Consider the following 27994-nt stretch of genomic DNA (forward strand, 5'->3'; position numbering starts at 1 on the left):
ACCAATACATCTCTGAGCGACGACGTTCAGTGAGAAAAAAATGGGCAGCGATGACTATTTCAAGAGCTTTAATTGGATAATTTGACCGCGTGTTTGAACAAAAGCACGGTCCACTGGGCATGCTCCATCTGATCTGAGAGCACAGCCGGCCACACTGAGAATAACAGGCAGTTTGGGCGTTTTTTCTTCTCTTTTGGGGAGGTTTGACGCCTTCTCTCATCTCCGACTCTCTTTATTTGTTCACCCACGCCGCCCAGGAAGCAGCCGTGCCCTCCCTTTCAAATAGAGCGGCTGTTTTCTCCCCAGCGACGCGTGAAAGAGAGGTCAAGTCCCCCAGCAGGAGAGCGTCTGTGTGCGGAGACAAAGCGCGGCGGTTGAAAGCTGAGCGTCGGCGTGAAGGAGGTGAGTCTGGAGGCGGCGGCGCGCGCGCGGAGCCTCTAAGTCGTCTAAGAGCTGTCCGCTCAGCACCACCTCAGTCACCTTGCTGTGAAAGTCACAAACCTGCTCAGGATCGATCGGATCAATTACTCAAACTTGCGGGAGTCCAATGAGCTGGACTGGTTGTCTGCCGACGGGGGGCGTTTGTCATTTATATCTCGACATCTTGGATTTACAGACGAAGTGACGTCAATACTTGATGTAATGTCATTGGCTGCACTCGTTTTAGATTTCGATTGTTTACCCTCCAGTGACTGTGGCAGCTTGTGCGATTCTCCAGTTGCACGACAGCCTGTAGAAGAGCGTCCAGCGCGTGAGTGCAGCCCTTTCTTTCATTTAGTTGGTGAGGAACGACAGGTTGTTCCGCGCGCTGCCTCCTCCGTGTTTTCCTCGGTGTCATCACCGCACGAGGCGCCTAGACTTACTTTAGCAATGAAGGGAACTTATTGGAGAAATGCCTAAGGGACGCCATGGGCCTGAGCGACGACCAGGATCGCATTGTGATAAACGTGGGAGGGATCAGACATCAGACATACCGCAGCACCCTGTGTACTATACCCGGCACTCGCCTCTCCTGGTTGGCCGAGCCCGATGCGCCCAACCACTTTGACTATGATGCCAAGAGCGAGGAGTTCTTCTTCGACCGCCACCCTGGGGTGTTTGCACATATCCTCAACTACTACCGAACCGGTAAACTGCACTGCCCGGCTGATGTCTGCGGGCCTCTCTACGAGGAGGAACTGGGCTTCTGGGGCATTGATGAGACAGACGTGGAGCCATGCTGCTGGATGACCTATCGCCAGCACCGGGAGGCAGAGGAGGCCCTTGATAGTTTCAGTGGGGGGGGCTTGTTAGACCTGGGGAACGACGATGGGGAGGCTGAGCAGGAGCATGCTGCCGAGGATGATGTGGATGAAATGACAAGGAGGCTGGCACAGGGAGACACTCACAATGTCAGGAGTGGAAACTTGTGGAGCCGGTGGCAGAAGCATGTGTGGGCTCTGTTTGACGACCCTTACTCATCTAAATATGCAAGGGTAAGTTGCCTTTAACTCTCCATTGCTTGCCATGGTTTTGAGTTCTCATTGAACTCACAATGTGGGGCCTCATTGGGAGTTACCACAGACACATTCTGAGCTTTAAAATCCACCAAAGTGTTTAACTTGTGGTATAACACCATCTAAAATGCATGAACAAGTGTTTAGTTGTGCATGTGTCTGCCTTTTCCTTGATGGTGAAACAAAGATTGATGTCTATAGGGGGTAAATAAGATTTGTTATGACCTTTTGATGACATTGCCCTCCCATGGTTCGCCACAGGGATGTGACTAAGAAGGGCAAAAAAACATCTCATCTGTCAAAATCATTCACATGCAAATGACTACCGGTACTCCCACCCGAAAGACGATAACAGGGATGGTGACTATCAATTGTTTCTGGATTGATATTTGGACACGAGAGCAGCCTGGTTCTGATTTAATAGGTCAGATACACATTAGGAAACCAGATCTTTGGCTCCACCCGCATTTCAGTGGCAGACCTCCAGACCAAAATTAGGTTGCTGCTCGAGGTGACATTTTTAGTTGTGGGCACCTTTCCAAATGGGATTTTTTTTATTAAACCCCCACAAAGATCACTGTGCCGCCCGCTGGTTAAACAGCTGTAACACTGATTGGTTATCCAGCACTGAACAGTATTGACATGTACCCGTGAAAGAGGTTTTAACCAAGATACAAACACGCGCACGCACGTACCCACACACACACACCCACACAGTCACATTTTAAACTAAAACCTACATGCGAGGGGCATTTCCCAGAGCACAAAATGACTCGGATGTGTCCCACATTTAAGATTGAGCAAAGATTGACAGAGCTCCACTCAGACTGGCGAGAAGATTAATTAGAAGTGAGCCTCAGAGTTAATTACAGTATCTATTCACAGTGTCAGTGTAAAGCTCTTGTCGCTGCATATCGCTGTAGTCCTGTGGTTTGCCAGTAACAGTGATAATTTGGCCAATACAAGAGCAAACCATTTTTGCCTGACGCCCTCGCTCCAAGCCACATTGCTCCTATAACTGTCCCAAAGAAGCATCGTTTAATGGAAGAGGAGTTCTAATAAGATGCAGCGTTTGTCTCACAGTTTGCAGGGTGGATGTTCAGAGGGTCTCTGCCCGGTTGGTAATCAAGCCTCTGCTATTGATTCCAATCTATTATTATTTCAGGTCTTTCAGTGCGGTTGACTTATATTATTGGGTGGACTTTGTTATTTTCTTTGCCCACAGTAGAGGGGGTGGACAAAAAAACAATATTATGCAATCCAATACAACACCAAATATTGCTTCCTCAAAAACTCACACACCATCTCTTCCTCACGCCAACAGAAGAGATACACTACCAGCTCGACACAAGTCCATTTAGAAGTAATTTAGTCTCTTATTGCTTTAAAATGTACGCATTGAATTTAAAGAGTTCACACAAAAAACGTGCAGAGCAATTCACATGCCACACTGTAAATGACGAGGAGTCCTCATCTTCATCAAAAGTGGTGTGAGTCTCCTTTGCTCGGTGTGAGTCGTCTCTGAACAAAGTGGACCGCCCTGCTGACTGAACAGAAGTCAGCGTGCTGTTGCTAACACACAGTCTCCCTACGGACCGTCATACTAACATGGATGGGAAGCAGACATTCATAAGCAGCAGTGATTTTCTCAGCACAATGCCATTAATTGCCAGTGATGAGATGTTGTGATGAGGGCCTGTTTTCCATCCCGGGTATGCCTTATCACACAGTGAGCTGTCTCTCCTCTGCTCAGCAGACTCTATGTAAGACGTCCTCATACCCGGACACGCCCATCTTCAATAACCTCCTCCCTGATGCTGTTCACTACTCCACCCCACTTAACAAGGATGTGCATTAGTCTATGCAGCACTCCACGGCCTCCCTTCACGCATGCACAAACTGCCATTGATCCAATTGTTTGTGATTCATAGGGTGATTATGTATATCCGCTCTGACTGGCTGAATCTTTGTCCAGCAATTCTGATCCATTGACCTCAGACTCCCATAAATACAAGGCATTTTTTTAACATACAATGTGCAGCGAACACATACTGTAAACCAGGACAGGGTTATTAGAGCAGGCTGACATGAAGACAGGGCTGTAATCAATACGCAGGAGAGACTACTGGATGGGTTACGCCCATGTAGCATGCATTAGATATATCACAGCCTAAATGTGATCAAATGGAATCATCTAATCGATACATAATGACGGCTAAAGTACACGATTGCCATTAAGGGAAATATAGGTTTCTTATCTAAGTTTGTCATCCGCTGAGCAAGCCTCTCCGCTCACTGTGATTGGAGGGTTGATCCTCTGGATCAGGGGTCGGGAACCTATGGCTCGCGAGCCATATATGGCTCTTCCGGTGACGGCATATGGCTCCCAGACAATTTTGAGTTAAAAAAATTAAAATCTCCGCCCGCCCCCCTGTAATTTTCTCTATCGCGCCAGATTACAGCAGAAGTAATTTAAGGTCCCTTTCTTAAAGACGTCTTTGTTCTTTTATTAAACTAAACGTCTGTTATTGATCGTATCTAACCAGCAGCATGTCATTCTGTCTAAATATTTGGCTTTTATGGCTCTCCCAGTCAAAAAGGTTCCTGACCCCTGCTCTGGATGGTCTGACCCTGTGTAGAGAAAACCCGACAGTGGTGCTGAAGGGAGGAACCACAGCTAATTTTAGCCATGTGGGTTAATGTCCTGCCTCCTGCTGCTGCGGACTCTAAGTAATTCTAATTCAGCTTGCTCTTGAAAACGCCATGACCTTGAGATACAGCAGAGGAAAGACACACAGAGAGCAGAGATGGAGGAGTGCCAATGCCACTGTCACTGTCTCTGATAATAGATTAAATTGCATTGTATGCTGCTAATAATGTCTGCTGGGCGTTGAGCTTGATTATATTGCATGATCCTCTCTGTCCTTTTCCCCCCTCTGCCTTCTCTCTGCCTTCTCTGCTTTCTTCTGCTCCCTCTATCTACTTCCCGCTCAGTGGGTGGCTCTGGCCTCGCTGTTCTTTATTCTGGTGTCCATCACCACTTTCTGTCTGGAGACCCACGAGGCCTTCAACCCCATTGTCAACCGCACCGAGGTGAAGGTTGTGGACAACGTCACAGTGACGCACAACTACCAGGAGACCGAGACTGCGATCTACCTCACCTACATTGAAGGCGTTTGTGTGGTGTGGTTCACTTTTGAATTTCTAATGCGAATAACTTTCTGCCCGAATAAATGTGACTTCATTCGGAACGCCCTGAACATCATCGACTTCGTGGCCATACTGCCCTTCTACCTGGAGGTCGGCCTCAGCGGACTCTCCTCCAAGGCGGCAAAAGACGTGCTGGGTTTCCTGCGAGTCGTCCGCTTCGTGCGGATCCTGCGTATCTTCAAGCTGACCCGTCACTTTATGGGCCTGAGGGTGCTGGGCCACACGTTGAGGGCCAGCACCAACGAGTTCCTGCTCCTCATCATCTTTCTGGCCCTCGGCGTCCTCATCTTTGCCACCATGATCTACTACGCCGAAAGGATCGGAGCTAACCCCAACGACCCTCGAGCCAGTGAGCACACACATTTCAAGAACATCCCGATTGGATTCTGGTGGGCTGTGGTAACCATGACGACCCTCGGCTACGGAGACATGTACCCTAAGACGACCTCCGGTATGCTGGTCGGAGCCCTGTGCGCCCTGGCGGGTGTGCTGACCATCGCCATGCCCGTCCCTGTGATTGTCAACAACTTTGGAATGTATTACTCTCTGGCTATGGCAAAACAGAAACTACCAAAGAAGAAGAATAGGCACATCCCGCGGGCACCGCAACCTGGTTCTCCAAACTTCTGTAAGTCAAGCATCTGCTCCCAACAACCGAGCCCCATTCCACACGACGACATTTTCGAGATAAAGTTTCAAGGTAAGAACCAAAGCGGACGCTCTGTAGTCTCATCACCTCTCTGTCCTCCCTGAAGCAGCCACATCACGATTCAGCTGTTTCATTCTTCCCACACTTCAATCAGCTGATGATTCAGACACGAGATTAAACAAATGAATTTCCCACCAAATATAATTAATAAAATATGTGATGAAAAGCACGTTTTACTCTGGCTACTAGAACAGAGAGATTTAGGAAGACCGTGAGTAATCTTGCTATTGATTTTGCACTTATGAATGCAGTGATGCCTCCCCCTCTCTGTCTCTTATGAATACCTGAGAGTGTAATCACCATGTATTTGTAAAGTTAAGAACATGTAAGTAGATGTGGAAGTCGCTTGATTTCCTCTTGAATTCCTCTGGTGGTATTAGTGCAAAGAGAAAATGACCTCTAATATAGTGTGTGCTCAAGAACACTTTGACAATATTAGTTCAGCATTTTTCTGTACACCCTAATTCAGGATTTACAATCAGGAGACCGCTGTTCAACAAGCGTGAGAAGACTATTTTACACTAAGTTGAGGAATAATTTATTTTAATTATTTTTAGATGATTTATAGTTTTTACTTTCAGTTTAATTCAATTCAGGCAACACAGCTTATTGGTTAGGTTTAGTAAAAACCTGCATAGCCGACAGTCGACTACATATACACAAACAGTATGATGGTGTGCCTGGGCCGGCTACAAATAGCCTTATCTCCTGCATTCTAACATTTGTCATTTAAAATGTAGAACATCATTCTATAAAATGCTGGTAAATAAAAACAAGATTGTTTTGGTAATGTTGTCTTTTCTTAATTGTCTTCTCAAAAGATTCCAAGTTGAACGGTGAGGCAGCGGACGCAGCGCTGGCCAACGAAGATTGCCCTCATATAGACCAGGCCACATCTCCGGAGGAAATCTTCAGCCCAAGCGAGGGAGAGCGGCCCTGCTTCCTGGTCACCACTTCTGAACGCCCCAACCACACAGGGGCCAGAGTGAGGAGGGGTACGTACAGTAACAGCCAATCACAGGCCCCTAAGACACTGACACCCTGTAGACCGTAGACAGGACACGCTCTCTTTTCCCTCTTTGCTGAGTGTTACGTCTCAGATTTCACAGGCACACACACACACACACACAAACAAAAATAAACATCAACATCAACTTCATCAACAACAACAAACCTCTTAATACATACTCTCACCGCAGCTGCTCCTCCTCATTCCTCCCTTTGGGAATTGTAAATATATCAAGTCACACTAACATATGATCAGGCTAAGCACAAGCACCTCAAAGTCAATACTAATTATTTACATCTACATAATATATTTTTTTGATACCATGCATAGTGTAACACCCATATATATTTACGATCAAAAAAGCTATTTTCAAGATTTATATGATCTAGAATGTGCTGTCTTACATGCCTCAGAAAGTACTTATGTGCTATCTGTGTACCATGTATATATATATACACAGTATAGTATATCTACACAGTATATATATATATGTATATATATATATATACATATATATATATATGTATATATATATATATGTGTGTTGTAATGATAAATACCATGCAGGATCCTGACTTACGAGAAGTACATTGCTCTTGACCATAACGGTGCATGAAGCGTCTTGCTGATGGGTGCTATCAGTCTGGTAAAGGAGTACGACACAAATGGAGGAAGGCTTATGTCAAATATTGCTATTAATGTTATTCAGAGCCCAATTCTAATTAACCCTTTATGTTTATTTGATTTATTTATTATTAATCGGCAAAACATTCCTCTGAGAAAGTCGTGTTAGTCTGTGATCGAGCCAGCACATCAACAGTAAATGGCGTGCAGTTGGAAATTCTACCTGTAGCTGAGAATCCATTCCCCACCTGAGGTGCCTCCCTTTTCAAAGAGTGTTGTAGTGTTATACTCCAAAACCATTCCAGTACCGCCTGGTGCATGCTGTTGTACTCCTGATGCACTCAATGCATGGAGAATAATGACCTGTCTCGAGCCTGTGTTGACCTGTTTCTTTGGAGACAAAAACAAGAAAGCAACAGGTGTAGTATTACCGGTGAGGACCAACCACGGCATTTGTTTAGTGCTGCTGTACTCAGAACGTTCTCTGTTTTTCAACTGAAGGTTATGAAAAGCCTTGGAGCCTTAACAGCATGTCTGGCATGAGCGGGGATGCCTCTGGAGTGTCCTCAGTGTCCGCCCTACCCTGCAGCCAACCTTGTCTAATGCAGCACTCACATTCTCCCATCCCATCCATTATGTAGCATGGTTGAGTAGCAGACACAATGCCATTGGAGGGCCAGTCCACACTTTACTTGTCAAATTTTGCTTTTACACTTGCTTTTTTTTCTTCATTTTGTTTTAATTATTTCTCTGGAAAACTGTATCGTAACTGTGTCTAATACTCAAGCGTTGCCCAAGTGTTCTCCTTGGGTGTGTCATCATATGCTAGACTAGAAAACATGGGCACACGCCCCTCTGCATGGGTCACCTCAGTTGCGGACAAAGCCCGGTTCTACTTCTACATCAGGCTAACTCCACTCTACATTGCCTGTTGCTCTGTTGCTTTTGATCTCACACACTCTTCTGCCAATAACTTTTGATCTCATCTGCTTTTTTACAACTTTGTGAAAGAAACTTTCACAAGATGTAACCCCTGCAAATAATATGCTGGACATTAACAAAACATGGCTCTGAAACATATCCAAAAGGTATACCATTGCCAGCTGTTAAGGGAAGTCCTCTTATGCTTTGTACGTTGCAAAGTAGAGACGTTATTCTGAAAGTGCAATCCAGACGAGGCTCGGTGTGATCTGAGAGGCCAGTAGAAAAAAATAATAATGTCCAATGCAATATGGATGAGAACTTCTATGATACTCGTGATGAATACATTTAATGTCAACATAACTAAAACTGTTTTGTTCATTTGCATGAACTGCATGATAAATTATGTCTAACAAGAAGCTAACTGTACCGCGGTATCTGTAAGAATTTTGTTCAAATTTTCTTTCAAAAGCTTTTAAAGCTTTGTAATTTTTTCGTGCATTTTGACCGAGCTTTAAAAGAGACTCAGTCAGAGCAGAGAATTCTATGTAGCCTTCATTCTTTGTCTTTCCCCAAATTCATAGATTTATTTATTTGACTGCCTCAAACTAAAAGCGTGATTTGACTTGAACAATCTTTCAAAAAGCCAACTAATGCTGTTATGAGCATAAATATTTTTTTGTAGAAATATATTTACTGGTAGTTATTAGTTTTTAAACAGTAGCTGTAGTCTGCGGCAACTTATATAACTGCTGCGATGCCTAAATTAAGGTAAGACTCAAGAATTATAAAACAATGGTGCCTTCATACCTGGTGAGGCAGAGTAAAAGAGAGTAATGCAAAGGAGGCGTACCGTCAGTGGTACCAGTGTAGCATCGGTACACTTTACCGTGCTAACAGTGTAACGGAAGCTTTATTTTATAAGGTGCACCTTGCACCTTTTGTACCACCGTAATCACAGTAAATTGGTTATTATTGTTGCACTATCCAACACATATTAGAATTTAACCCTATATGACAACTGAAAGTAATGACTTTATAGTCCCCATCTCAAGAATGTTTTTGTATAATAAAGCACAAATTATCAACGGGGACCAGACAACTCTCCATAGCCAAAAGATATCCAGAGACGTCACGATGACGTATGTCTATGATTAAAAACATCAATAACGTTACTGTTAGATGTATTGATGGTGTCCTTAGAATTATGCAAAGATTTTCAGAGCACTTTAAAAAATTTGACGTGACCAATCAGAAATGTTCATTTCTAGAAGAAGATATCAGTATAGAAACTAGGGCTGTCAGCGTTAACGCGTTAATCTATGCGATTAATTCGGCCGCGTTAACGCGCTAAAATATTTTAACGCAATTAACGCAAGTTTTTTTTTTTTTTACCGTGGCAGTACGGTTTGACACTGTTTCCGTTTTTAAAACAATTATTTCTCCGCGAAAATAAGGAGCATAAATCAGTTTAACTCGTGGATGAATCAGTCGGGTTTCCTCCTGCTCCTCCTTCCTCCCGTCTCCCCCTCTGATACACAGAGGAACGGAGGGCGACGTGTCGGGTGACGCGGCGCGGAAAGAACTCGTCACACGAAACCTTCACCGTGATTTGTCAATCCGTTTGTCTGTCAACATTAAAAAAACAACCAATGAACACTCAGTAAATCACAAAGGACCTCCCACCTCACAGGTTAGGCTCATTTAGCAGCCTGTCAGTCAGAGAACCAGAGGACACGGCGCGAGGACAATGAGCCTCATTTCAGAGCTGAGATTGTTCTGGAATGTTTGATGTATAACACATGGGGGTGTGTCACATGCAAAATACTTTAAACGGTGAATTTAATTTATTTTGTAAAATGTATAAAATGAGCCCAGCCTCCAGAGGGTTAACGTGACATATGTGAATGTCAGTCAGTTACCAAGGCCACTGGTTCTGCTGTTCAATGTTAAAGATGACAGGACCAATGGGGTCTCAATATACTTCTTTTTTTTTACTAATCTGATGTTTCACAAGAAACAATTTATCATCCACGATATTAAATACCTCGCTGGCACTGTATATGTAGGAGCCTCTTTGAAAACACAGCTCTGTGTGAAGTTTTGTCTTTAATTAATTAATCGCGATTAATCGCGATTAATCGCAATTTCAAAATGTGCGATTAATTAGTTACTTCTTTTTAATCGATTGACAGCCCTAATAGAAACACATCGAAGTTTTGTTTTTATTCTGAATGAGCAGAGTTTTACATTTCAAGTCATGTCTATTGTGGTAATTAATGGACGTTATATATTTAAGAAGAAAAAAAAACTTGTGAAGATTTGATGTGAAGAGATGCAGATGAATAATATGCTCATGCAATTCAAGTGAGAAAAAAAATACAGTCCAATACGACACAGCATGGGAAAGGTAAATGCATGTATTTTCCATTTTTGCAAAAGAAAAGTATTAAAAAAATCTGTAAATACAAGTCCTTGCATGAAAATAAATTTTATACACAATGAGTATTTAGACTCCGTTTTTATTCAACAGCACATGCATACACACTCATCAAGGGTCAAAGAGAGCATTACCAAAAAAAATCACAAGTGACTGCAAGAGCATGACACAAAATATAGAAACGCATGACAATGACCGAACTACTGTACATCAACATGTAAAACGAAGCATGACTGGGCATGTTGATGAACCGACTCAGAGTGTGACTCAGACAAAACCTCGTTGTCTAACGCCTTGGCTGCGCATGGGAAGTTCATGGTAAACCTGTTGTTTACCATGAGGAACTAACGGAGCACATTTTCTTTACTCTCCAAGCCCGTGTCATGTCTCTCCTCACGCAGAGGTATCCCTCATCGCCATCATTTCCACCAGTATACATAATTTGTGTAATAATTTGCTTTTGTTATTGTTTTTTTTATATGTTTATAGAGACCCAGCGACAGCAGCGGAGCAGACAACCAACAGAGTCAGTTTGTGTTATGAACCATGGTGTCCCGACCACTATGACCCATAAAGGCCCATCACCCACCTGATAGTGCAGGAGCATTGTTGTGTGTATTACTTAGTCGTTTTGAATGGGTGTGGCAGTGACAACCTGTACATCACAAACTCAGCATAGATGTAGCACTGAGGAAGTTTTGTTGTCAAGCCTTATGTTTCTCAGTATCTGTCAATAGTTACTGTGTTGTAATTTATGTGCCTATTTTTGGTTTGTGCCAGTGCTGTAAATATGCTTTTTTTGTGTGCCAAAGTTGCGTGTACCAATGTTTTTGAGTGATCATCAAATATATGTGTGCTGCTTCTGTTGAAAGAAAAAAAAATGTTGCTCCGATTTTAATCACCCAGCAAAAGAAAACTGTCACTTGTCATGTCAGCCAGACGAAACAGTTGAAGCAATCGTGAACTTTGCACTGTCATCGTCACATTTTTGTAGACTCTTGCACTGTTTTGCACGAGTGAGCCTTTAATATTCCTTTGATATGTTTTTAGGCATCAAATAGATAACATCCACACAAAAAAAGAATGAAAAAAAGGTTATGCTTACCACTCTTACCTTGCATTAATGAGGCATTAAAATGTAAAAGTGTGCCGTTAATAATTGGTAAATAATTGTTTGGTCAATCATATCTTATATAGGGCTATTCAGAAAGGAATAGTAGATGTATCAACATTCATGGAACGTTGATATATACTCACAGCTACATTTTGATTGACAGCTTAGATCTAAAATACATTCCTTCATATCACAGCTCAGACATTCATAATTATCATGTAGTATATTTTAATTGTCAGTCATGTAGAATTGGGTTGTTTTTCTGCACACGCAAATTGGCATAAAGCCGTAGTATGCAATACTAACTAATGCCAAAACATGACACACATACTGGACAAGTGCCTCTGCAAATTATTCTAACCATTCAGGAGTTTAGCTTCACCAGCATGACGAATTGCATTTCATTTGACATTAGTAATCACCAGCCATTGACAGCATCAGTTCAGTATTTAAAAAGCACAGACACAATAAGGACCCCATAAGGATCAGCTTCTAACAGAGAGCATTGAGCAGACCTAAAAAAAACATAGAGGAGAGCACATTGTGTACATCGTACAGCTTCATTGTTTGTGTAGAAAAGTTAGTGAGTAGGGACCAACTTTTTACCAAACACCTGCAAACACACTGCCAACAACCAAAAATCTGTGTGAAGTCAGGTACAATCTGCCATTAGAGCTGAGCACAAATGGGGGACGGCGTGATGGACATTGTCAGACGGAGTAAATAACAATAATAGCCTCTGTTAAATGAATAACACAACTAAGAGGCAACCAATGTGCCGTTGGGCGAGACTTGAGTGTGCGTTTTGAACACCGTGCATTTTGTGGTTAGTTATCTCAATAAGGTGTTCAGTTTTGATTGCTTTGTTGTTTTGGGATTTTTGTGTCTTTTTGACCGATACAGTTCAGGCTTGTACAATTAATAGTGATAAATAAAAAAAACAAGAACACAGAAATGATCATTTTTCAAAGAGTGTTGATTTATTCTTTCAAACTAATCCAGGTATAAGCACATGCACTTTTATTAACGCAGATGTCTTTTCTATATCTAGAATTTGTATAAATAAGAATTCAATAAAAACAATTAAATAAAAAAATGTTAATACTTTGCATCAATATTCCGAGTCCTGCCGTTGACCACAACACTGGCAGTTAGACTCCCGGGTGCTGCACTGCGGTCGCCCACAGCATGTAAATATGTATGTTGGGTCAAATGCAGAGGACAAATTCCCCCCAAGAGGGAACAAGTAGGATACAGTATGATAGTGGTGCAAAGGAGGCAAACATCATTAAGTTATTACACGAAACATCAACAAGTGATGGACCGTTATCAAACTAAAATTCACTCTTTGGAATTGTGTAAATGTTAAATCATGAGATGACCGAGAGATTTTCAGTAAGAATCTTAGTCTACAGATTGACTGCTTTCTGACCCTCAAGATCACAGCAATAAAACTGCTGACATGGGAAGATGGAGCTACTGCACCAGTCGAGCCCATTCCTCACATGATCCACAACGGCTTCCTTCTGGAAGACCAGCAGGGCCGGTGGACCGGGAGCTACAGGCGAGGCCGGGTCCGGCAAAGCCATCGGCACCAATGGCGTCCATCAAAGTGACAGGCTGGTCAGAGAAATGATGACTTCTGTCCACATGTAACGTAACTCAGCCTTTTTCCGACCAACCAATTAGGACAGTAGCAGTTTGAAGCCTAATCTATTCAAGGAGCTCAGGTAGCCTATTGGAAGCCGATAGTGTAAGGCACTTAGAATAATCAGTCATTCTGTGTTTCTCGTCTCCGATGGACTCCTAATGGATAAACGTTCCCGGGGTTAGTGAGGTGGAGTCGTTGCAGAGTTTTGTCTCGAGTCAGTTGTCGCAGCGCACGTTGCCATAGAGTGTCCAGCTCCACAGCCAATGAGAAGAGGGCTGAGACCAGAAACGAGCTGTGGCTGAAAGACGTCGCTCTGTGAACCGTCGCCACACATCCCATGTTCGTTCCAGCCCCAGGAGAGGAGGCGCCCGTCTGGAAAGGAGAGGGGTCATGGGTCAGTGGAGTTGACAAAAGAGGGGGATGGGGCAGCAGACCATGTACGCTAAAATTAGTAGCCTGAGGAAAAAAGAAAAAAAAACAGAAGTGTGCCCCCCCCCCTCTCTCTCTTTCTCTCTCTCTGACAGCAGTAAAGACTCCCTGCTTTTCACAGCTGGTGAGCTTGTTAGTGGGTGTGGTCAGGTCTGCATCAGGAGGACACAGTGCCATGGCAACACAGTTACCTAACAGGCTCCATTCCCATGGCAACAGAAGCGAGCTTGCTTTCTCAAGGATAACACATCTCAGATCTTTCCCCATCATGCAGTTGTGTCTTTCATGCCATCTCGTAATTTCTTTCATCGAGGGATTTCTTTGTCTCTCAGCTCGTCCCTGAAAACCGGAGGCATTGAAGATTTGGATTCGCCAAGTGACACATGTGCTTTCGTCATTTAACCCTTGTGTTGCCTTCGGGTCAATTTGACCCGATTCAATGTTTCATCCTCCTGTCGCCTTCGGGTCAATATGACCCGATTCAATGTTTAACCCTCCTGTTACCTTTATATTTACTAACATATTTTACCCTTGAGGTCAATATGACCCCAGCTATTAAAATCTCCAGAAAATTATTAGAATTAATATTGTTTTCCAAGTTTAAGTGTGAGGTACTTTATGTTTGTTTGTTGACTCCCGAAAGAACACAGACTTTAAACATTGAATCGGGTCAAATTGACCCGAAGGCGACAGGAGGGTTAAATATTGAATCGGGTCAAAATGACCCGAAGGCAACACAAGGGTTAAGATAATACATGTATTTAGAACTGGAATTTGATCAGAATTAATCAAAGTAAACATCCTGGTTCTCATTTATTTGGAAGCTCAATGTGTTGCCATGGTTCCTTCCCTGGAGGAAAAGACGTATTTTGGTTCTGTGCTTAGTTTCATGGACTCACTGACTGGAGGACAGCACACATCAGTGTTTCCATGACAACAAAGTGCCATGGAAAATATTCAGCACAACAAAAAGGATCGACATGGAGACACTCAAGCCAAAATCCATTTCCTTGTAAGCAAGTCCTGTCATTTGGTTTCACACTCAGCATTCGGCAGTTTAAAATCTCACACCTAGTTAACACAACAGTGACGACTGATCATAAAACAACAAACGGGAAAAAACTGGATCTGATCTCAGGTGTTTATGTACGGTTCAAAATGTTCACATTAACAAACATCTTTTCTCAGATTGGATGACCACAGCATCTCCCACGTCAGACCGTGCTGATGAATTTCATACATGAGGAGAACGCTTGGGTGCAAATGGGCAGAGGTCTGAGCGAGCAACATATATCATGAGCAGCATGCAATGCTCTCCGTTCCTCTCCGTTCCTCTCCACCAGAAATAGCAGCACTCAGGTCTCGGCTCCCAAATCCTGTTTTGCCATTTCACTGCTTCGGCCACCGCGACATGAGGACAAGAGGAGAGCCCGGGTGCAGGAGGTTCTCATGAGCTCTCTACTTCCTGGTTCTGCTTTGTCATCGCATCCCCGGAGCGATGCTTTGTGAAAACTGACATTGTGTCGGACACTCGGCCTCCACGGCTTCCTGATAATAGTGGCAATTCCAGTGAAGCGTTCAGATTGGTCAGGACATTAAAAGCAGACGGCCATTTGCTCCAAGAAACATCAGCCGTGGCCGGCATTTCCTCTGTCACGGAACCCTGCGTGTGCGCTTCACTTTTCATCTGCAGGACTTATATTCATGCCGATGTAAAAATAAAAATAAAGTGGGTCAGTGTTAATAATTAATGTAAACGATTTTACTTCATAAATATTTTCAGGTGGTGAGTATTTGCAAGCTGGTGACTTTTGGAAAGCCTCAAAGCACATTGAACCTCCTTGTGAAGGCGATAAGGAAACGCAAACACCCACATGTGTTTGTTTAGTATCATGTCAGCAATGTGTGCAGCTGCAATATCTATGCTCTGCTTATGTGGACAAAGGGAGACGGCTCGGCAAAAATTTGAAAAATCCCTGTAAATGTGTGTGTGTGTTAATTTCTGCTCTTTTGCAGGCCTGTTGGGGTAATTGTGTGTCCATGATACCCCTCTGTCCCTGCTAAAGCTACTCCCTGATGCAAAGAACACAGAGCAATGAACTGACCTCAGAAATCCTCTGCAGCGCCACCAGAATGATTAATCGTTCACATTCATGTTAAACTGTAACGTATTAGACCCTCGCTTGTTCTTTGATTCAATGTGTATTCCCGTTTCTGTTCTTGAGTGAGAGCCAGAGTCATGTCAGGGCACCAGTGGAGACTCTGGTTTCAGGCTCCTGCACTTATTGAACTCAATATTCTTGATTTCTCAGACGACGCTCCACCTTGATGAATCTTTCCAAGGCAGTTGTGTGTTGTGTTCGAGGACAAGCATTTGCTTGTCTATTTCCCGGCAACATTACAGGTTCTGATTCAGGTAAATACATCAGCTTTTGAAAACAACATCAAAAAGACAATGAGAAGAAAATCAAAGAAAATGTAAGAATATTTTGGAGGGAATACACTCACCTACAACGGCAAGGTTATGTTCCGATCCGCATGCAATCTGTCCAGAAAAAGATTTGAAATATGTTTTAAATGTGTGTTGAACGCAGACCGACAATTTAAAGACTGTCATATCCACAATGTGTTATGCCAACATGGATACTGAGGTACTCTGTAACCAATATTCTCTGAAACTTAAATAAAATGTGTTAAGACGTAATCATCCAACTTTGATTCAAAACTGCATGCAACATGAGTGCACCGAACAAAGATGGTGTCTGTAAATAAATTAGATGCTCCAAGATAAAAGCAAGGCAAGAAACTATTACACACAAAGCAGGAACACACCAGAAGAGTTAATGCAACTCATGTGCCTGCCTTTAATGACTAAGAGCTTTAACTAATTAATGCCCCCCCCCCATCTCCTCATGACAGCTATATATATATATATATATATATATATATATACACTACCGTTTAAAAGTTTGGGGTCATCCAGACAATTTCGTGTCTTCCATGAAAACTCACTTTTATTTATCAAATGAATTGAAAATTGAATAGAAAATATAGTCAAGACATTGACAAGGTTAGAAATAATGATTAATATTTGAAGTATTAATTTTGTTCTTCAAACTTCAAGCTCAAAGGAAGGCCAGTTGTATAGCTTATATCACCAGCATAACTGTTTTCAGCTGTGCTAACATAATTGCACAAGGGTTTTCTAATCAGATATTAGTCTTCTAAGGCGATTAGCAAACACAATGTACCATTAGAACACTGGAGTGATAGTTGATGGAAATGGGCCTCTATACACCTATGGAGATATTTCATTAGAAACCAGACGTTTCCACCTAGAATTGTCATTTACCACATTAACAATGGATAGTGTGTATTTGTGATTAATGTTATCTTTATTGAAAAAACAGTGCTTTTCTTTGAAAAATAAAGACATTTCTAAGTGACCCCAAACTTTTGAACGGTAGTGTATGTCCTTGCAAATTCCTTTTGAACTATTGAAGCAATGTTTTTTTGTTTTTGTTGAGCATACGTCGGCAGGCCATAAGTAGAAAGCGACGCATTGATCCCTGAACCGCTGACAGGTAATAATGTATTACTCCAGTAACGTTCATAGGCCTCGTAAAAAAAGTGAGTTTAATAAATGTTGACTCACGACAGCGTTAGTAGGAGCAACATGGGGGGGGGGGGCCTGAGCGATTCATAAACCCAGCAGCTAATCCATCTTGCCTTTAGCTGTACACGCACACGAGGTGACAACGTCGTGACACATGCCAGTGCTGCTGCAAGGATCATGAGCGCAGTGGAGGAATGATCCAGAGCTTGCCCTTGTCCCTCCCAGACATCCACTTTATTGGCAACGATCTCCTACAAAACAAGCCATTGAGGCTTCAGATTAACTGCTGCAACCACAATGCTCTCACATAATTGCCCTTATGAGAGAAGGTATCTTTGCCTTTACTAAATGCAAGTTGTCCTCTGGCAGTAAGTGTGCGCTCCACACGACAGAAGTATTGATGTGAATTATTAAGAAGCTACTCTTAGTGTGCTTGGCTCTCATTGAGTCACACTGTGTCTAGCCTCACACAAATAAAACCTTTGTTTTATTTATGGTTGCCTACTGCCCCCTGCTGGTGTAACATTGACATGTTCTGCTAAAACACGAGGGCGAGAGCCACAACAATAAGAAACAATGCAGCATATAATTCATATTGATAACACGTCATCTAAAACACGCTGCATGTATAAACATGTGTCATATGCCTTCTTGGTGTTTCAGTCTGCAGGTGTCACACTCTTACCTGTGTCGCTCCACGGAGGACTTTAACCTCCGCAGGGAGGCGAGCTTCCTGGTTCCCCCCCTCTCCTGAAGGATCGGTCGATGGCAGCTTTGAGTTCTGACTGGTTGATGCTCGTCGGCCCAGCTGTCCATAATCACCTCGGCCCCATGTGAACACTTTCCCACTCTCTGAAATGAATGATGACCATGTTCATACGAGTCAACGGTCCTTTAAATCCTGTTCAAACTGATGAGCATCACAAACATAAAATGCATTGTTATGTTTCACCTGTTTGAGCGACAATGTGTGTCCAGCCGCTCCACACATTGATAACTTTCTCATCACCCAGCAGTGAGCGCTTCACAAGCGTTGGAGAGGACAGGAAGGGCTCCGTCGTGGTCAGCTGGCCACGCTTGTTGCTTCCCCACAGAAATAAATCACCGTCTCCTGCACACATGACAGGATCAACATTATTCTTCAGGGCAGCAACAGAAAAGGCAGCGCAGTAATTGGGCATTGCTGGTCAACTAATTACAGGACAGTTTGACGAAAAGAAGGTTACAGACTTGGCAGCCGACATCCAATCAAGCATGTTTTGTTCTTTACATCTTATTTGTTGCCTACAATAATACTATTTTACATTAAAACCTCTGTGGAATCTACATTCAAACATGTCTTTGTAATTTCCAGGCTGATATAGAAGTTTTTTTTCTTAGTCAAAAGCGCATTATTATGCCAAATAAACCAAACGTGACATGAATACAGCATAAAGAGTCATATACGCAGGGGCCAAACCTGTAAGGCACACACAGTGAGCCAAGCCTGCAGTCACCTTGTGTGAGATCTTCTGATCCAAACCTGCAACACATGCACAAGTATATGGACACGTTCATCAGCGTCACTGTAAATCACGGAATGCCTAAAAACATCCTTTTCTGAAACTTTTTTCATTTCAGTCACCTGGTACCAGAGAGGGCACCGGAGAGCTGAGGTGTGAGGGGACAGAACGTGGACCGAGGGCTCTCTTAGCATGACTGAAAAGACCACTACCCCACTGATATACACAGCCTGAGTCTGAGGGCAGAGGAGAATAGAACGATTTGAGAGATGACTGCCAAATGAAAACCAACTAATGAAGTTTTTGTTGCAAACTTACCAGTAACAGCGAGCGAATGTCGGAGTCCTGCTGCTACACTCACAACGGGCTCCTCCAGACTCTGAGTACAAGCAGCACAGTGACATCAGCTTCAAAAGGAACTGACCAAACTGGTCATGAAGTGAAGTTGGTTTGTATGAATTTGAATCACTCAGGATTGATTAGATTGATAGATTAGAAACATTTCATTGTTGCATTGTGTTCTTTGCAGTCCGCGAAATACACGCTACTCACCTCAATGACCAGTAAATCTGCCGAGTGTGTGATGTGTTGTCCAACACCGAGTTGTCCGTAAGCGTTGGAGCCACATGCTAATACTCGACCACAATCTGTCAATGTGACATTAACAACAACAAATATATATATATATATATGTATGTATATATTACATAATATGCAACAGTTGTATGACTGCAATCAGTTGCACAAAATGCGTTGGCAATTCAGCCTTTTGTTTTTGTTTTCATGCGAGTTATGACCGTAAATGGTGGAACTTGGACACGATTGTATATTATTACATAAATGCTGTTTATTTATGACCTTTCCCATTCATGACTGCTGTGACATCCAGAGTGTCCCTAAAGGATAAATTAAGTGGCATTCTATTCTATCCATTATCCCTGTTTTGGAGTAAATGTTTACGGCGGCGGCGGCGGCGGCGGCTTTAGCTCAGTGAGGTAAGGCCCGCAACACGGTTGTTGTTTATTCGCCGCCCCCCTCCCCCCATTGGTTGCAAGTGTGTTGAGCAGAGCAGCAAGGCACCACCCGCTTTGCTTCCCGCGCCCGCAGCCACTGCTCAATAATAAAGGATGGGTTAAATGCGAAGAGAGAACTAACTATTTGGGATTAATAAAAGTGTATATTCTTTTAATCATAGCAAATTAAATGTATCCTTCTTGTGCATGTGTAAAATAGAGAAGCAAACTCCTGGTATGAAAGTGTTCCCACCATTGAGAAGAAGAGTAAAATCCCAACCGCAGACGACTTGTGTGACCCTCTGATTCAGACTGGGGCAGAGTTGAAAAGTTGAGACATCTGCATTGTGGCCAAGTCCCAGCTGGCCTCTGTGATTCTGTCCACACACAAACACCTCTCCATTTTCTGTCCAACACAAGATACACCACACACATTTGGGACCATACAAACGAGGTGTATTCATGTATAAAACATTAAGATTAGACAGTTCCATGGAGCTTAGTGGATAAGGGGAAATCATTGATTAAAAGAGAAAACCAGAAAGTCATTTAAACAAGGCAAAGGATTTTATTATGTATTTGTTAATAAGCAATGTTCCTTCTTTCTTCTGCTATTTGATCAATCATTTGTTTGGAATTTTGTTTGAAATGTTCAAACTAAAATTAAGTAGACATGTATGTTTGTTATGCTGTTTTTCTTCTCACAGTATGGATTGGACTCGCTGTATATTTTTGATGCGTGACACACTGTGGTGTTTTATAATCCCATGTAGGATTTGAAAATAAAAAGACATATTTACTATCCACCAATAACTCTCTTTACAACAATTAAAGTCAACAATTAACGCGGATCTATTTTCCCCGGAAGGGGGCGCTACGCGACCTCTGTTTCCTTCACATGGATTAATGCAGGACTGTAAAAATCACGTGGTCATTTTCATTAAATATATTGTATTCCATCACCACACCAACACGACGTCATGTCTTTTCTTTTGTACACAGTCCTGACAATTCCCTCGGACTGTTTGTTCCCCCCGTGAAAGGCGGTACCTACCGGTGACGGCCGCCGTGTGACCCCCGCCGCCGCTGAGAGCCCGTAAAGCCCGGTGTTTGAGGGCAGCGGCGTCAGGGCGCTGCGGCTCGGACAGGTCCTCCACGTGGCCCTGGGCCAGCTGCCCGGAGCTGTTGGCCCCCTGACGCACACGACATTGGTCACGTTACTACCCGTTAATCGGTAGGGGGTTTGTTTTCGTTACACTTGCTAGAACCAGTTTGCTAACTGTTAAGCTTACGTCAGCAAAAGTGGGACGACGATAGCGTGGGTCACTCGGCTGGTGGTGAGTTATTAAGATAACTACACGGTCAGAAATGCACAACGTTCACACTTAAAGGTGGAGTATAAAGAACTTACCCAAGAGTGTAAACAATACTCCGTCCGCGGGCTCGTTTCCATCAGTAAAGTTGCATCATGATTTGCGACACTGTCGTGAAGCATGCTGTATCGCAGCGGGCTGTTTTTGTGTCGAAATTGAAGAATATAGCTTTGACTAAATGTTCTGTTTATAGAGCACTTTTCATGTTATTTCGATTGCATTACTTTGAACAAGGTGTTACAGTAAACTATTAACTGGCAACTGGGTGTTAAATGAAATACAGTTGTATTACTAACATATTTGACATTACTTGTTATAATGTGTTAATTGGATCAGGTTACTCCTTTTAGATGGACACAACTACTTAAGTGATAACATTCTGGCAGTGGGACATAGACGACTGTTGATTTGACATGAAGATTTTCTATCCTAAATAAAAAAGTATCAAACATATGGAAGCAGTCACTAATTCAGTGTCCAAGACACCAACACTAACAATTTTAGTCAGTGTATTTCTATTTCAGAATGTATTTTTACATTGCCTTTGAGTCAAGGGATCATTATTTTTAGGTACACAAACTCCAGCCTTAACATAACTAAATTGTCATCACTTCCAGGGCCGTCGCTGTCATCCTTCTGCTTCTCCATGATCATCAGCATCAGCATCTTCCTCAGCGTCAAGTATCCAGAACCAAACCACCACCATCAGGACATAAATAGGTGACTAAGTCTAAAGGTAACAAACTGTTTGACACAATACTTTATTTCTTTTTTATGTTTTAATACATAGCCTACTCATAATGTATATATTTCTTTACAGTAGAAAAATAATGTTTTGATTTCAAGGGGCACTACAATTATTTTCACTTCCAAGAGGAGGTATTCAAAATCATCTCTGTAAAATATAATAAGTGAGGGTGAATGGACTAAGTCGGTCAAGAAAACATTCTTATAACACCAATTATCACTTTCACAATTTTCTTCATCAGCACACACAAAGGAACATGATAAATACACTGAAAGAATACAACAAAGGTACATTTTATACACATCACTGAAGTGAGGAAGATTAAATAAATGTGAAGAAGGTTGAAATCAAATACGAAACCATTCACATGACAATATACAACAGCAGAGTTAACAATAGGATGGGGAAATCACATCTGTGTTTGTAACAGCCGGGATTTATTTAAAGGTAATAAAGTACCATGAAAGCGCGTCAGAAGCCGACTGGGCCAAAGACAACTGATGCAAAACACTTCAGCAGCTCCTTGGTTTTGTGCAACTTACTGATATCAGTGACTAAACATAAAATACGCCTCTGTAAATTGTATAAGCAATACACCGTGTAGTGGGGGAAATATAGCGTTTGAACAAAGTGCACATTCATTGTACTGACGAAGGGCGATACACAAGCAGTATCTCTACAGCGGTGCTTGGGGGTGACACATTGAGCGTTGATGGACTGCAGGTGGATAACTTCAACTGGAATGTGGGCAGTCAGACGCCCAGCTGCTTGTTCAGGCGGCTGAGGGCGTCACCGACAATGTCAAGCTCGTGCCGAAGCTCCTCCACCACGCTGTTGATGCTGGGAGTGTCTTTAAGCACATCCACGCTCTGGGTGTAAGGGTTGTATCGAACTGTGAAGGGACGCTTGATGGTCTTGGCAAACTCCCTGAAAGAAGCACAATATTATTATTAAATGATGTATTTGGGATTTTGAGATCATTTTGATCTACTCGTATTATTGTGAATATAACGCGAGACATTTCTGAACTCACCTCATCTTGACTTTGGCCTCCTCAAAGCTGTCGGACACAAAGTAGACATCCTGAAATGTTGTGATGATGCATTCTTGTTTGGATGTAACTTTGGGGTCAAAGGGCATTATCCTTGCATTGCCAGACAGTGCATGCTGTAATAGAGAAACATTGTTATGATGCTGGAACCTTTGTATGTAAACACTAGCACACATTGGGGTCATACGGCGACCTGAAGTGCCTTGAAAGGCGCCTTATAAAATAAAATGTATTATTATTGGATCTGTCTGTATTTAGCTGTTTCAAATTAAAGAGCGGTTCTATGAGAAGAGAAATGTAGTCTGTTATCAAGTATGTACAATGACACTTTAGGATTTAAAATGTTCAAATAAAGCCAAATCTGTCTTATTGCTTTTCCATGTGTTTAATATAATTATTTAATGGATTTGGCTGGTTGGAAGGATGGTGTATAGATTACATTTATGGTTAGTACAGTTAGAAATAACCAGGAGGACGACTGTTAACAGTCAGTATGGTCCAACTGTTTCACCTTCAGCTCGCTGATAGATGACAGCAGTCCTGCTCCATATGCTCGCAGCTGCCCTTCTTGCTTGCATAGGCCAAACTCCACCGTAAAGAAATAGCACTGTAAAATAAGAGTCGATAAAACGCAAACAATTATGAAAAAGTCAAAAGTTTAAAATATGAAATTAAAGTCGATTCGATCCGCGTCACTCACTGTGGCAAGTTTCTGAACCGACTCATCTGAGGCCCCGAGCGAAGCGAGACCAATCTCCTGAGAAAACTGGGCGAAGCTGGGCTCGGCTAGCAGCGGGACGTGGCCCAGCAACTCATGGCATGTGTCCCTTGACGAAAGATAACCAACCATTAGGACCCAAAGCTTTATATGAATACTGACTCCCTTTTCTAAATATAGTACTGCATATTACTCACGGCTCGGGGGTGTATAAGGGATCGGAGCTGTGCCGCACATACTGGGTACAATGGAAAACCCGAAAGGCCAAACCAGCGAGGAAGTCCCGAGGGGACAGATAACCCGCCACCGGCCGGATGGTGAATCCAGTGCGTTCTGATGAGACATTTGAAAGGCAGATGAGTAAGTGAGGATGTTTTATTTTTCCAATTTTTTTATTTGGAACAAAGATGTTAAACCTACCCCTGAGGAAGCGGGACACATCTTCCAGCTGAGGGATGTTGTCCTCCCGAAATTCACAGTATTTGGTCAGCAGTGGCAGGTTCTTCAAGTATTCCCGGCAGGCGTGGGTGGGGTACAACTTGTTGAGCTCCCTGAACACAACTCCCCAAGTCTTCACTTCTTCTTCCGTGAACTCAATACGAGGAATGATATCCCCACTGCAGCAAGAGAGAATAATTATATGAATATTAACTTATTATATTTATATATATTTAGAAAAGACCCATTGAAATATACAGCAAGTACTCACTGTTTGTAGGCCATGGCGAGATCAGCAAAGTATGTTCGCCTCTTACGATAGACATTGTCCTTGAAACCCTGATGGAGAGGTCATAGAAGAACATTTAAAATGCGTTCATTGAACGAGTTTGCATTTTTTTGTTATCTGAATTGTGCCTACATACCGGATGATCAGCATCCAACTCAGAGCCATACATCAGGACACGGTTAGCACACTTGTCCAAGTCTGAAATCTTCTTTGGGAACCAAGGTATATCATACATATCTGGGGAGAGAGAAGAGGAAATGAGTTGTTTGCTGATAATACGGCCAAATATAATACAGTTCTAATACAGTATCTGCAGGACTACGTTTACCTTCCTCATCTAGACAAGAGTTATCTGGAGGCTCCATATCCACCACGTTCACATGCTTTCTGAGCAGCTGGATTATTTCATTCAGTTGCTCGTGGTTGCTGTCGCAGTCCACAAAGATTTCAAACTCAGAGTTGCGTCGTTTAGATTTTCTGGACTCTATGTGGACGAGATTGACATGGTTTTCCTGCAAGAAACATGGAGAATCCTTTTTAAGTTAACAAGTTACTGGTAGACATATATTTCACATGGATGACATATGAATGGTATGAACATGTTGAACATTGTAGACACTGTATTCCAAATGAATACATTAATAACTGTGTCCATACCTGGAAGAGCTTAAGCGCCTTAACTAGTCCTCCCACTTCATTCTTGAGGGAAAAGATAATTGTTGCTCTCCCTTTCTCTGATGTATTCTTCTTTTCACTGTTTTCTTCAATTTTTGTGAAGGTTGATTTGTTTATCTGAAAACGGTAACGAAACACAGATTTTCATTTGTGTAAGCGCAATAAATCATCTCCATTCAACAAACAATAGTCTCTGATGGTCATTTGAGGAGATATTCAACTCTTACCAACTTTTTTAATCTATATGTGATTATTTAATTTTAACTCAAATGAAAGGAAATTCCACTTTTTAAAAAAAGAACTAATTGCAAACTATTAGAAATGTGTCACCAGCTTTAACAGTGGTGTGAAAACAGCACTTCATTAGCATATTCTGTGCAGCTTAGTTTCAGTGACCCTTCAACAATTAAAGAACAATGGTTTGGTTAACTTGAGTCAATAACACACAACGTGTCCACCTTAGGGGAGGTGATGACGTGAATGCACAACTAAGTAAATATGGTCAGAGTCACAGAGAATGCTCCTGTCGCCCTGAAAAAGAAACGCGTGCACTCAAAGAAATGACTCATTGGATGAACTCAATTAAATTGTTGGCAGGTTTTCCATCCAATAATTATATGCAACTCCAACTCAAATTTAGCACATCAGTGCAATAAAATGTAATTAAGTTAGTCCAACTCATTTGTATCAAATACATCTAAAATAAAATAACGATATTCATTAAATTAAATTAATTTGTGTTTGTCCAACTCAAAATATAAACTAACTAACTTACAAAATATGCTAAATCCACACAGAAAGGAACACCCCGACTGGGAATTGAACCCACGGCCCTCTGGCTTTGAGGCGACAGTGCTAGCCACTACACCACCGTACAGCCCTGAAAGTGTGTTCACCTCATGTAAACAACTGATTCTCAGCTGGCGCATGCTCAAAGGGTAGTCCTCAATTAAACACATTTATTTTGAGTTGATATGCACACCATCTAACCTAAATAAATCTAATGAATGAAAGTATTCATACATTTTGTGTTACACCCATTAAATATAAATATCTATTTTTGTAATTGATTTATTTAAATGTATCAAACAATATTTAAATGTGTCACCTCGAAGAAGGGCTTGAATCGTTTTTGTGAGTGTAACCTAAATAAATCTAATAAATGAAAGCATTCCTACATTTTGTGTTTACACCCATTCAATATAAATATCTTCGTTTTGTAATTGCTTTATTTAAATGTATCAAACAATATTTAAATGTGTCACCTCTAAGAAGGGTTTGAATCGTTTTTTTGAGTGTGTTTGTTTCTTTACATTCGGATGAAACGGGTCTCAGTGAAGCATTAGTTACGCACAGGGCTGGGATTAGTGTCCGCAGGGCCAACCCCTCTGTGCTTCAGCACCTCGAACAGCGCTCTCACGTTGACGCATGTCCGCGCGCGCTGTACATGCGGACAATTCCTAATCCTGCATGAGATTTGAGAAACAGGACTGTCACGTGACCGGGGCACAGACACACTAATCTGTTTTGACTGGACGCAACGTGTTCTCGTGGATTTAAATCGAAGGATACATCTGATTCAGACACTATGTTTGTTTTCCAATCGCGTAACTACAAATGCACTTTATGTATTTTAAATATGATATCGCAGTTTTATCGATTAAACCGATTGTGGGAATACATGTGTTAGATTCATTAAATTGCTGCCTACCATATTCCGCTGTGAGCAGTGAGACAGCGCGGCAGAACACTTTTCGGTGCACCCTATTCGGGAGGATCCCTGAAAGCATTCCCATATGGAGACTGGATCAGGACGCTCCTCGGGGTCCACGCGTTGCGTCTCGGTTTAACGAAGATGAACACCTCTCTGTCTCAAAGAATCGCCTTACTGCAATCTCATTTATCCTATCAGCTCCCTGCATCGGGATCTCAACAGACGCACGGCGGCGTTTAATTACCGCTGCGCGCGATGGTTTTACGCACGAGACGAGTTCATTGTCAAATAGTTATTTCCTCTTTATAAATGTACCTTGGACACAGCTTTCATGGTTTTTAATATACAAACAGAAGTTATTGTGATTATTCTAAATTGGCATCTATAGGTACACCTCGATTGAACACCTTTTTTTTCTTTTCCTCATTGTGAGAGACAACTTATTTTATTCTCAAAATAAATTCGTGCAGAAGTCCCGACATTCAGAAAGAGCCCCGTTATAAGATGTGTAGGCTACAAGTGTGAAGGTCACAGGCACAATCGGATTGCCTGCTGAAGCTACATTCGACGAGCATCTAACGAGGTTTGCTAAACAGAATAGGCCTACATATATGTAGTCCAGCTTTTAGTGCACTTTTTTTTAAAGACACATTTTAACATCGTTTTCGAAAATGTCTCCATGTCTTTTTCCGTGTGCGCAATGAAGACACCACATCATATGCAGCAGGTTGATCTGGTTATCTCTCTTCGGCATTTAACTGTGAAAACCAGAGAATCATGTACAGAGAGTAATAATGAGTCTCCTATGACAAGTTCTGAACTTCGGAGTTTTTAACCATGTTCAACTCTATTGCGCAAGTTGCACCACAGCAAAGTAAAATTAACCCTCTGACGACGACGTGAAGTTTGATATATTCAGACAAACCGGGCCGATAAAAGAAAGTAGTCCTCTTCCCCTTCTTGGCTGTCTCGCCGGACAGGGCAAAGGACCTCTTACCTCATTGTTCAGCAGTTTTTCTTCAAAGCCAATGTTCATGGAGTCAAACGATCTTCCTCGACGTGGTCCTTCGTTTTTGTTTGAGTACATGATAAAGAGCTGCGAGATGATGTGATGTATATATAGTTCTTTCAGGTGGCTTATCTAAATACCCCCCGCTATGTAAAGTGGGCTATCTACCCCGAGAAGCATGCGTGCCTTGCTATTTAACTACGGAGAGGAAGAGGAGGGGTGTGGGGGTGTGGGGGTGTGGAGGG

General features: G+C 42.3%; 3 protein-coding genes and 1 long non-coding RNA gene across 8 annotated transcripts; 2 read left to right on the forward strand and 2 right to left on the reverse strand.

Annotated features, from left to right (window-relative positions):
- Positions 1–899: 899 nt before the first annotated feature.
- On the forward strand, positions 900–12385 carry kcnc1b (potassium voltage-gated channel, Shaw-related subfamily, member 1b). Of its 2 annotated transcripts, none has more exons than XM_056417274.1 (4): positions 900–1475; positions 4491–5406; positions 6237–6410; positions 7550–7689. In XM_056417274.1, exons 1-4 carry the CDS (start codon positions 909–911, stop codon positions 7687–7689), a joined length of 1797 nt encoding a protein of 598 aa, XP_056273249.1. In that variant the 5' UTR covers positions 900–908. The 2 variants fall into 2 exon arrangements, with proteins under 2 accessions (XP_056273249.1, XP_056273248.1); XM_056417273.1 differs by lacking the exon at positions 7550–7689 and adding an exon at positions 10899–12385 and having other exon boundaries at positions 909–1475.
- Positions 12386–12480: 95 nt separating this feature from the next.
- sergef (secretion regulating guanine nucleotide exchange factor) lies at positions 12481–21335 on the reverse strand. 3 transcript variants are annotated; one of them, XM_056417283.1, is made up of 12 exons: positions 21146–21334; positions 20789–20927; positions 19988–20140; positions 19274–19368; positions 19040–19100; positions 18844–18957; positions 18679–18741; positions 18172–18330; positions 17905–18071; positions 17333–17470; positions 16112–16148; positions 12481–13546 (listed from the first exon to the last, which is right to left on the reverse strand). In XM_056417283.1, the coding sequence occupies exons 1-12, from the start codon at positions 21227–21229 to the stop codon at positions 13353–13355; spliced, it is 1404 nt and encodes a 467-aa protein (XP_056273258.1). In that variant the 5' UTR covers positions 21230–21334; the 3' UTR covers positions 12481–13352. The 3 variants fall into 3 exon arrangements, with proteins under 3 accessions (XP_056273258.1, XP_056273259.1, XP_056273260.1); XM_056417284.1 differs by lacking the exon at positions 18844–18957 and having other exon boundaries at positions 21146–21335; XM_056417285.1 differs by lacking the exon at positions 17333–17470 and having other exon boundaries at positions 21146–21331.
- On the forward strand, positions 20856–22196 carry LOC130195640 (uncharacterized). The gene is made up of 2 exons (XR_008832102.1): positions 20856–21071; positions 21725–22196. It is a non-coding gene; the product is annotated as an uncharacterized LOC130195640 (long non-coding RNA).
- Positions 21868–27932, reverse strand: tph1a (tryptophan hydroxylase 1 (tryptophan 5-monooxygenase) a). 2 transcript variants are annotated; one of them, XM_056417280.1, is made up of 11 exons: positions 27738–27932; positions 25009–25143; positions 24680–24863; positions 24488–24588; positions 24334–24401; positions 24045–24241; positions 23822–23957; positions 23607–23733; positions 23418–23513; positions 22889–23022; positions 21868–22782 (listed from the first exon to the last, which is right to left on the reverse strand). In XM_056417280.1, the coding sequence occupies exons 1-11, from the start codon at positions 27825–27827 to the stop codon at positions 22608–22610; spliced, it is 1443 nt and encodes a 480-aa protein (XP_056273255.1). In that variant the 5' UTR covers positions 27828–27932; the 3' UTR covers positions 21868–22607. The 2 variants fall into 2 exon arrangements, with proteins under 2 accessions (XP_056273255.1, XP_056273256.1); XM_056417281.1 differs by lacking the exon at positions 27738–27932 and adding an exon at positions 26738–26910.
- Between the last annotated feature and the right edge of the window lie 62 nt (positions 27933–27994).

This window comes from Pseudoliparis swirei, chromosome 6 (genome assembly GCF_029220125.1).
Source record: "Pseudoliparis swirei isolate HS2019 ecotype Mariana Trench chromosome 6, NWPU_hadal_v1, whole genome shotgun sequence".
Taxonomy (NCBI): Eukaryota; Metazoa; Chordata; class Actinopteri; order Perciformes; family Liparidae; genus Pseudoliparis; species Pseudoliparis swirei.